The 11,196-nt window shown below is 35.1% G+C and overlaps 1 protein-coding gene across 1 annotated transcript in view; it reads left to right on the forward strand.

Annotated features, from left to right (window-relative positions):
- Positions 1 to 9,685, forward strand: part of LOC123539483 (inactive dipeptidyl peptidase 10-like) — a 57,227-nt gene extending 47,542 nt beyond the window's left edge. Inside the window, exons 17-23 of the mRNA XM_045324124.2 lie at positions 689 to 883; positions 1,540 to 1,591; positions 2,389 to 2,491; positions 5,644 to 5,702; positions 5,951 to 6,023; positions 6,667 to 6,740; positions 7,907 to 9,685. Of these exons, the coding sequence (XP_045180059.2) occupies positions 689 to 883; positions 1,540 to 1,591; positions 2,389 to 2,491; positions 5,644 to 5,702; positions 5,951 to 6,023; positions 6,667 to 6,740; positions 7,907 to 8,053 (703 nt within the window). The 3' untranslated portion in view covers positions 8,054 to 9,685. The remainder of the gene's footprint in view (positions 1 to 688; positions 884 to 1,539; positions 1,592 to 2,388; positions 2,492 to 5,643; positions 5,703 to 5,950; positions 6,024 to 6,666; positions 6,741 to 7,906) is intronic.
- Positions 9,686 to 11,196: the final 1,511 nt, after the last annotated feature.

Here is an 11,196-nt window from a genome sequence, read left to right on the forward strand (position 1 = left end):
AGTATTTTTAAAAAAATCAACAAAAATATCTATAAATTGCTACACTAAACTATTAGACTTATTTGCGGGCATTATTTGGTTAGTCCCGCTAGGTACTAAATGAATAAAATTAATAAAGTGAGATAAAAAAAAATACGTTGATTTAGATAATAATGATTAAATATCTATAAATCTATAAACCTTAGACACTTAAAAGAGCATGGGACCAAGTATAGATCCTTGTGGATTGCCACTTTTTATTGCGTTAGGTTTTCATTTACGGACAAACCTGTCTGACAAGGCTACGTTAGGGAAATTTAAAAAGGTGTCTTTGTTGATAAGTAGTCTCTCAACAGAAGTACATTTACACTGTTAAGCGGGAGGTGAAACAGTGGCCTTTATAAACAGGTTTGATAGTAGTGACCTTTATTCTGGGTTGTCTTTACCACATTGACTCTAAACAATATGTATCTAAAATATACATAGGGCGTATATCGTCACCTTAGCGCAATAATTAAATAAGCCCTTCTTTAAGTCAATGGATTCATGCACTTTTTGCACTGGGGTGACGATATCTTCTGATGTTTCATTCATTAAAATTTATGGATTGAAATTCATTGAAAACAAAGTCCAAAGTTTAATATTTTGCAAAATCTTACCATTGACTCTCTAATGGAAATAGAGCAAACCGTTTTGACTTTCATTACAGAAATGATGATACTGGTGAACAAACAGTAACGGATAAATTTTATTTGGGCTGGGAGCATTTCCTGTCCAGTTTTCACAGTATTATTATTGCCAAAATTGACACAAGCGGCTCCAGTGGAAGGGGGGAGAACTGGAGAAAAGCTATTTATAGAAATATTGGTGCCAGAGAAGTGGACGAGATACTTGCTGTTGTACGGTAAGTATGAAAAAGATATCACATACTTTTTTTTCTAATTGCTTACTAGACAATAGTCAAAACAAGACAGTATACTCGTCAGTTTTGAATCAATGTAGAGGTTTCTTAGTATTAGTCAGGCTACTACCGAATATTCAGTAAAAATTGCAATACTTTTCTTTATGTCTATTTTTCACGTTTACTTATACAGTAAACTTCTGTCCTCGGCCCTGATTATGCTTAAAGAGAAGGGACACACTCATGCAAACTTTGAACAGCTTCAAGAGTTATCGCCCATAAACAAATTGAATACAGACTAATACATGGGTGCAGCAGAACATGTCTGGTTCGTTGTGTTTTAGCAAGTACCTTGTTCGGTGTGATTATCGAAAGCAGATGGAAGAGTATATATCTCTATAATCATACGATTGATAAATCTTTATTTCCGGACTATTTCTGTATAAATAAGATTATAAGTTATTATCACAAAATGTTCTACACTGCTAGTAATTCTGTCATTGAACAAACTATGATACAGGGACTCTAAGGAGAAACAAGCACCATTGTTTTAGCTACAGAAATTTATATTTTTTTCAAAACATATTCATCTTACCACAACTGATATGAATAATTAACAAGTTTATAAAATTTTAATTTGTCTTTGATTTTTTTTTCAGATCATTAAAATCTGTTACATATGTCAACGAAGTGATGGGGATCGTTGGAAAGGTACAGAATGATATTGTTTATTTCAAAGATATGCTATGCGCATTTTTCACTGAAATAGTTTATTTTAACTTTAAATGTAAATATATGAACTAACTGTGTTTTAATAGCTACATTCGCAACGAAATGTCTAAATAGTAAATAAATCATATAAATAAATAAAAATAATTTGCTAAAACGCTTTTTCAGTGATAGTAGGCATTTATAGTATGTATTATATACCTATATAAATTCTGTCAAAAATGCGGTCAGTATCGTACGAGTAAATATGAACAGGCAAAAAAATCCTTATTGTACCTTTTGTATTGTATGTTGCCGGACAAGTGCCATTTAAATATGTGTGACCTGACACAGTTCTATAAATAGCGCACATAATACTTCACTCACTTCCATTTTAACATCGATAAACATTGATCATTGAAGATTTCGTTCGATAACAAAATAACAAAAGAAAGATAGAAGTATATGATAACAGGGTCATTATAACAGTGGATAAATCTGGAATTTTTATCCGGCACTCGTGGATTGTTTGCGCGCCTTGTGAGATCTGATCGGGAAAATCCATTCGAGCCGAATACAGCATCCAAATTCGAGCTACTAGTTCGACCAACGCGTTTTTTACTTGAAAATGCCGTGAAAGTCGAAATGCTATTACACCATCGTATAGCATCATTTCTTTCCAAGAACCTTAAACTTGTAATAAAATCTCTAATTATGTTGTGTTTTATATTAAGTACTCACTAAGGATACAATTGAAATTATTTGTTGGCATATGAATATCAGTTATTACTTAAATTTAGGGATATGGTGGACATCTAGCATTATCAACTCTAAGTTCGGATTTCAACGACGTTCTCTCCTGTGGTGTGGCCGTTACCCCAGTAATAGATTACAGTTACATGGGTAAGTGAAGAGATTTTCAGTCAAATCCGCCCCATATTTCTCTTTCAAGTTCAGACTTCACCGACATTCAGTTTAATGTGTGGCTGTTACCTCATAAAAAGATAATAGCTATATAGGTAGTGGAATGCACTGACTATGTTGTTATGTGACAGCTACTACCAATGTTTCCCTTTTATGTTCAGACTTAAACAATATTTTACCTTGTGGTGTAGCTGTTACCCCAGTTATAAAATGTACTGGTAAGTGATCAGGTTTAATGCATCTGATAACTGACATGAATTGATGTTTGTGGTTTGCAGTCAGATTGTAATAAGTGTGCCGAAATGTAAAAATTCTGCTGAACTTTACAATAAACTTGCTCAAACAATGTCATTGTTTATAGTGCATGTAATTATTATTATTATACCAGATTTGTTGAGCGCCCTTTTCATATGGAATATACGTTCAAAGGCGCTTTACAGTTAAACATGTGGCACATCGCAGATATGTAGGAAAATAACAAAACATGACATATGCAATCACAAAACTGAAACTGAACAATTTGATTAAACACCTTTTTTATAAATGATATAATGGCGTTGAACATAATAATAAAAAATAATAGTCATTACAACAATATCATAAATGAACAATGACAATATTTACAGCCTTATTGTAACAAACAGCCATGACCGCACCCCCACCCTTGAGGTCGTTTTACCCCTATTGCCAATACCAGTGCTTTAAACACCTGGTACGCCCATACGGGCTGCATATAGAGGTTCAACCTCCCGGTAAATGGGCCATCATGTACTGTATTAGATAGAAATACCACACACCTCAAGTGAAACTCAAGTCTTGCGAAAAACACACACATAGAACGTCATAACCCTTAAAATGTGACATGATGAAATAAAAGCTGGATTGTCAATTTAGTTAATTACATGATGAATTATACAGTTAAGAGATCTTCGTCAGCGACGACTGACTTGCCGTAGTTCCGTATTACAAAAATAACAATGGCATATTTATTATGGGTAGAAACAGTCACAGTTGGTATCTATGTGTTGTAGAAAAATTTGAAAAGGTGTGTTTTGAGAGCTCTTTTGAATAAATTAAGTGATAAATCTTTTCTGAGATTGTCAGGGAGAGAGTTCCATAGTTTTGCGGCGGAAACCCTGAAACTTCTATCCCCGTAGGTAACCAGTCGACTTTTTTGTGGCACAAGGGTTGTTGCTGCACTTGCTGACCTCAGATTTCTAGTTGGCACGTACACCTCCGGTAAGTCTCTCATATACACCGGCGACTGTCCATGCAAGGCCTTAAATGTTTGAATGAGAATTTTGTATTTGATTCTATCTTGTATTTGAAGCCAATGAAGATCTTTAAGGATTGGTGTTATATGTTCAAAACGGGTTGTTTTCGTAATAAGACGTGCAGCTGTGTTTTGGACATTTTGCAGTTGGCTCGTTGTTGATTTTGGCATGCCGTACAAAAGAGCATTGCAGTGATCTAATCGTGAGGACACAAGCGAGTTTATCAGGGTTTTTGTGGCTTCAGTTGTCAAATATGGTCGAATATGACCAACGTGTCGTATTTGGCCGTAACATGTTCGAGTCACAGAATTAACATGATGGTCCATCTGCATGTTAGAATCAAGCGTAGCACCAAGGTTTCGAACAGTTTTTGATGGTCTTATGCTCGATTCGCCAACTTTCAGTTCTAGATTTTCAACATGTTTGGAGTGTTTTGACTCGAAAAAAGAATTACTTCAGTTTTGTCTGCATTCAATTTTAACATATTTGAATTCATCCATGAGATGATTTCTTTTAGGCATTGTTCAACTCGTGTGATTGTGGCTGCCTTTGATGCTTGGTCAACTGGTTTAAACGATAGATAGAGTTGGGAGTCATCTGCATAAAAGTGGTGGTTTAGACCGTGGTTTCTACAGATGCCATACTGTTTGGTAGCGTTTGTTAGATATGATGCACCATTGAAGGGTCTATCGACGATCCAATTATCGAGTGTAAAGGTGTAGTCATGTGTCATGACAGCGACAGGTCCAGATTCATCAGATGACTCACCTTTGGTAGGGTTGTCGAGATATGATGTCGACCTATTAAGCGGTTTTCGTTGAATGAAATTATTTCTGTTGTGATGGGTTTATTCATTGAATGACGTACGTCAGATGTTACTTCTCAAATCTTTGTTTCTACCACTTTCATCAAGGATTTTTTGAGTGAGAGTTAATTGACCAGATTGGTGAAACAGGTCTGTAATTCTTGAGTGTGTTTTGGTCAAGACTTGGCTTTTTTAGCAATGGTCTTATTCGTGATGTTTTAAATGATTCTGGCACGATTGCACTTTCTAGAGAGATGTTAACAATTTTCGTCAATATTGGGAGAAGTTCGTTTATACAAGATTTCAAGAGCCACGTAGGAAGAGGGTCTAATTCACATGACTTATTAGCTGACTTTTGAACAAGCTTTTTCACCTCCTCCTCTGTTACTGGACTGAAACTAGTCAAACGCGCGGTATCACATAGTGATATGCGTCCGTCTTCTGGAGTAAATGATCCATTCTGATCCTGGGATGCAATATTAGTTCTGATTTTTTCTATTTTATCTATGAAGAAATCATAGTTGTAGACATTTTTGATAAGTAGATCTGTCACGTTCAACACGTTTTCATATTTCTTCTGAAATTTAAAGAAACCTGATTGAAAGAGACAGTCGTAGCATATTTATGTAAACCCCTGTCACGAAAATTGTTGATTTAAGCTTTACCGTAACTGAAGGAATTTGAAAATGTTTCGAGGCCAACGCTATGCCTACCTTAAAACCGTAGCCTGCTCTGGCGGCAAGATATTCTGCCTTTGCGACCAGTGCAGACCAAGATCAGTCTATACATGCAGCCTGATCATGGTCTGCACTGTTCGCTATTCAGTCAGTACATTTTCAGTGAACACTCCTTTGAATAAGAAGTGGTGCTGCCCAAATTGAATGATGGACAAGCTCGTTATAGAAATTTAGCAGACTTTAAGGGTTAAACAAACGTTGTCTTACTTTTTTCCTTACATGTATTGACTGATGACATTTTCTTCTGTCTAAGTTACATAAATAAAAAAAAATCAGTATTGGCGATAATCATTTTATTCTCGTATATATTTTCAGACAGTTTTGTAACAGAACGATATTATGAGCAAGGAGGACACCATATCACTTCACACAACGTAAGAAATAAGTATCATTCACCCTTTCAATGTTTTATATGAGTTTGTCTTGTGATCTTGTTCATGTCAAAGAATTTTTGTACGACTGACATAGTGTAATAAACGAGAAAATGGCAATCGTGTGCCCATTCTTTAATTTGTATCTCAAAGAATTTGTCGTTACATTCTTATTCCTGTCAGTGTGCCACTTAAACACAAAATAAAAACGTATAAAACACATGCTAACCCCCTGTTATATCTGATTTTAGGAAATTAAACTGCTGAAAAACATCAAAAACATGCACCGGCACCATGTTCTGCTGATGCACGGGACACTTAACGGTAAGCTGTGCAGACCTTGTCACCGAAATATTAATAATTATGCAGATAGACAACGAGAAAAGGACACACAAAAACTCGTTCCATGGAGTGGAATCGCATCAATACAATTAAGGTCATGATATGTCATTCGAGATTTACTTGCGGCGTAATAACCCAAATGATCTGATTTCAAATCGTGTCGATACTGTTGAGGACACTTGACGACATTTAAGTCACTTGACGACATTTAAGTCAACTAGAGACATTCCGGTAATAATCAGCTGTCTTTCGTCACACAAGGGCGGGAAAAGGATAGTACTGTCAGACTTCCTAATATATTTCAAGCGGAGGTTTGAACAAAAAACGATGATGAGGTCATGCACAGTCGTCTAAGGACGGCCTTTTACGAGACAGAACACCTTGTATATAACTATCAAGCTATTGAAATCACTTTTGGTGTGTGTGTTCGTGGCCGATTTAAAAATAGAATTTAAATCTGAATAAGTGTTACCCCGGTGTTCTACTAAGCAAGTGATAATTTTCAAATTAACACATAAATGAAGACAGAATTAACATGACTAGGGAACTGCGAGAATAAAGTATGATCTCTTTGTCACCGTTTGTTTTATAGCTTGACTTAGTATGTATATTTTATGTATTTCAGATAAAATACATTTTCAAAACACTGCTCAGTACATCAAAGCTTTGATTGCTGAAAATATACGCCACGATATACAAGTAGGTAGTTTTATATCAATTCTGAAAGTAGATAAGACAGTATCTTAAGTGAACTTAATGATATAATAAGTTTTATTATATACCTATATAAATTCTGCAAAAAATCGGCTTGTATTTCACAATTAAATATGAACAGACAGACAACAATTCCGTATTGTACCTTTAAAATTCCGTATTGTACCTTCCGTATTGTATGCTGCCGGACTATTTTCATAAATATGCATGACCTGACACATTTCTATAAATACGCACATAAAAACTTCACTTAGTTCCATTTAATATCGATAAACTTTAAGATTTCGTTCAAGAACGAAACAAGAATCAAAATGGTAAAGGTATATAATAAAAGGGTCATTATAACAGTAGCTAGATCTGGGACTTTGTATTCGGCTCTCGTGGATTTTGCAAGGTCGGATCACACTCGGCGCTTGCGCGCCTCGTGAGATCCGATCTTGCATAATCCACTCTAGCCGAATACTGCATCCCAGATCAAGCTACTGTTATAATAACCCTATTGTATGAAAGAGCAATCTTAGGCATTTCAAAATTCGTTGTCTTTTAACAACTTCGTCATTGTACATATGTAATGAAATTTGCATAGTGTCAGTACGTAATTGAATAAACTCTTGAAAGTTTTACAGACCAACAAATTATGTTTTTAAGTTCATCTTTTATCGAACATTTGAGCCGTGCCATGGGAAAACCAACATAGTGGGTGTGCGACCAGCATGGATCCAGACCAGCCAAGCATCCTATTGGAATTGGAGAAACTGTTAGCGAACAGCATGGATCCTGACCAGACTGCGCGGATGCGCAGGCTGGTCTGGATCCATGCTGGTCGCACACCCACTATGTTGGTTTTCCCATGGCACGGCTCATTTACTAATTATTTAAACGTTCTTAATGGTGACCTTATATTACACTTGCTTTTTCTCCGTACCTTTAAATTAATATGACTTGCAGTGTCATTTGTTTAATCTGCCTTTGCACAACCACACTGTCAATTCTTTTATTGGTTTGATTAAGACAACACAATGATTTTTGATACATATTTCCGCATCACGGATTTCTTTGTTTTCTACTGCATTATGACTGTCAGTCTTTTGGCTGTGTTTGAGTTGCTCTTCGGATAATCTACTTTTACCTTTTATTTTCATCTCATTCAGATATATCCAGACAGTGCAGATTGCCTGGAAGACCCTCGCGTGAGACAGCATGTGATCACCAGCATAGAAAACTTCTTTGTCAATTGTTTTGGAATAGATCCTAATGCGGAACCGACATATTACAAGGAATACGAAGAAGAGGAATAAGTAGATGATTACTTAGAATGCAGACAACAGAGAAATACAATCCTTGTCTTGTAAAAGCGATGGTTTACTTCAAACTTATTCATTAAAGCGAAACTTGAATTCGGACATATTTATTAAAGGGATAGATTGCTTAGGAAATATTCGTTTAAGCCATTGTTAACTTAGGACATCGTTGTTACTTCGATGGTTCACTTCGGACATATTCGTTAATGCGATAGTTTACTTTGGACATAGTCGTTAATGCGATGGCTTACTTAGGATATGTTTTTTTCAAACGTTTGTTGTCTTCGGACATAACCATTTCAGCGATTGATTGTTCCATTAGGACTTTGCAGTGATAACTTCGGACATAATTATTCGAGCAACACACAGAGAGGATAGTGTTAGGACATTTGATAGTGAATTTCTGACCTTATGAAAAGCACTATTGTAGAGATGTACAGCAACTGCATACTGGCATGTTGATGTACAATACTTGTATGGTGAATAGATGATAGTTGGGGCTGCGAAAAGGAGCGTATTTAGTCAGGGAACAGATCAGCATTTATATTACAACAATTTAGAAATTAAATTCACACTAATCACTTATTGTTAAATCACTTGACATTTATTATCATTCAATTTGCTAATAATCATACATAACTCATTTCAAAGATTCATATTTGTGTTGTCAGTGTGCGGCACAATATTGTTTTTTTTTTAAAGACGTTATAACCAGGTACGAATAATCTATTGGTACTGTTTAAAAGATCAGTTAAAGAAACCGGTTAGTGCATTAATGTACGAGCATCTTCACTATTATTTGCAAGTTAAATGATAGTCTATGTTAAGATTTTGTGTTTTGTTCACAGGAGATAACTCCAGAGGCTACACAAATTTTGTATAATCGTGTCTCTTGTCTTCTCAATAATCAGAGCCAAGACTGAAGAAGTCAAAATAATTATTATATAACAGAATTATTCTTTCTAAAAAAAGATTATCTAGTCGGAAGTCGGACTAGTTAAATGAATACATTGTCAGCTTACATTGATTTTCAATTACTCACAAGATACATAGACATCTAAAACACTTCTCTGTCCAGCGATATGTTCTAATAAATTGCTACGAAGACATAAAATATATTTGGGTATTATACCTTCTAAATACATATGAATTGTCTTTTTACTCTTTATCAGTGAATATACAATTTATGCTTGAAACATTTAGGAAGCGATGTATTGGCATCCTAAATCGTTCGGAGGAACGAAGAATACTGTAAATTTTGAAATCTTTGCTCAGGTTAATTGGAAAAAGAATAAAAAGATGACGACCTTCTACCTTGTGGGGCATCTGGGGTCTTCATTCTGTCCTGAATATTGCATCACTGTAGACTGAAGCTATGAATGATTCCAGGATGTAGTACACGCATTTTACCGATCTGACATTTTTGGCGGCAGTAATTAATGTACATTTATCTTGAATGTACTGATCACTTTATACAAATACCTTATACTAGATAGTTTATATGGTTTTGTAAATACAATACGTGTACATGAACAGAAATATCACGTGTTTGAATGCTTGTTTTACTTTTCAGAATATGAAGCACACGACATATTATGGTTATTTTTGAAATAATTGTTGAAATTGAATTGTTAAATAAAATCTACATTAACCACTCTTTGAATATACTTATTGCCTTCCGTTCGCTGGAGTCTATTAGTAATGTATTCTCAAATTCCTTACTTCCCCTTAATGGTGTTTCTTCTACTCACAACTGAATATACGACTCGATGAAGCTTAGATTTTATGTTCGTTACATTGTACAATACATATTACTGTCACAGAAGACGATAATTTTATTGATGAAAACTGTTTATGGTTTCCTGATAAATTTTAAATGGTGATCCAAAATACAGGATCAGAGACACAAAGGCCATTAAATAAAAGAATAATTTCAAATTTACACAAGCGTCAAAATAAAAAAAAAACATAACGTCAGTTTTGAATTCTTTACTGCGCAATCGTTAACGTAGTATTTGAAATATTTTGGCCTCATAACCATCATAAAAGTTAAACAAGGGAACGAAACAGTCACCGTTTACCAAGACCAATGATGAACAAAAAGATCCCCGCCGAAGCAGTTTTGTGTGTGTGTAAAAATTGGCCAAAACAGGTAACCTATTGAAATAATAAAATGTATGCATATTGTTTGGAGGAGAAACCGTGTTTGGAAGCACGACTGTGTTACGTCTGCACGTGCAACAGTTTTACACACATCAGCTCTTACGTCTCGTGCAAGTAAATTAAATAAAGGAAGATACTTAAAAATAAGCAATGTAAAGCTATGCTTTATGTACACTGCACTGCCTCATTATGCCCTCTGTCCTTTTGTAAAATTATCACAGAATCCCTTAAAGGTACCAAATAAGTAATAGATAGTTACTCGTTTTTCTTCAAAAGTGTCCTCTTACAGACGTAAGAAGCCGTTTTGCTAGGACGAACACCAATATTGTCCGAGGCGAAGCCGAGGATAAAATTGGTGTTTGTCCTAGCGAAACGGCTTCTTACGTCTGTAAGAGGACACTTTTGAAGAAAAACGAGTAACTGTATCTGACTTATACGACGAAAATTGTACAGAATATATTAATAAATTAACAAATAACTGAAGAGAATTATTTTTTTTTCGAAAGATAAACATTAAATTATTATCGTGTGCCTTTCTAAATATACTGTATCAACTAGTGGTATAACCCGAAATTTTCGTGCATTCAAATTTCAAACGGGTGGCTGTACATGTGTTTGTACATTGGTATACAAATGGTCACATTGGTGAGAAATTAAAAATATTTAGGGCCTAATATAAATAATACCGGTATTTGATTAGGCCTAAAAAACAGTTGTTTGTTTTCGCTAATCTTTTTGGTAATCTGTGTTCCTTCAATAAAGTTCGGTTATGTTCTTGTAAATTTACGTTACACAGGATTATTAGTTATTCTAACACGATCCGATTCATTTTCCTATTAAACAAAGAAGGAAGAAAGCAGTGAATTATCATACAACAAATCACTGTTCTGACGTCACAATTATTACGTCATGGCGTCAAGCGGCATAGCGGCGCGCTGGAAAAGAAACCGATTGAAAACGGGCAAATATTTAATGCA

The sequence above is a fragment of the Mercenaria mercenaria genome, chromosome 18 (assembly GCF_021730395.1).
Source record: "Mercenaria mercenaria strain notata chromosome 18, MADL_Memer_1, whole genome shotgun sequence".
Classification (NCBI taxonomy): domain Eukaryota; kingdom Metazoa; phylum Mollusca; class Bivalvia; order Venerida; family Veneridae; genus Mercenaria; species Mercenaria mercenaria.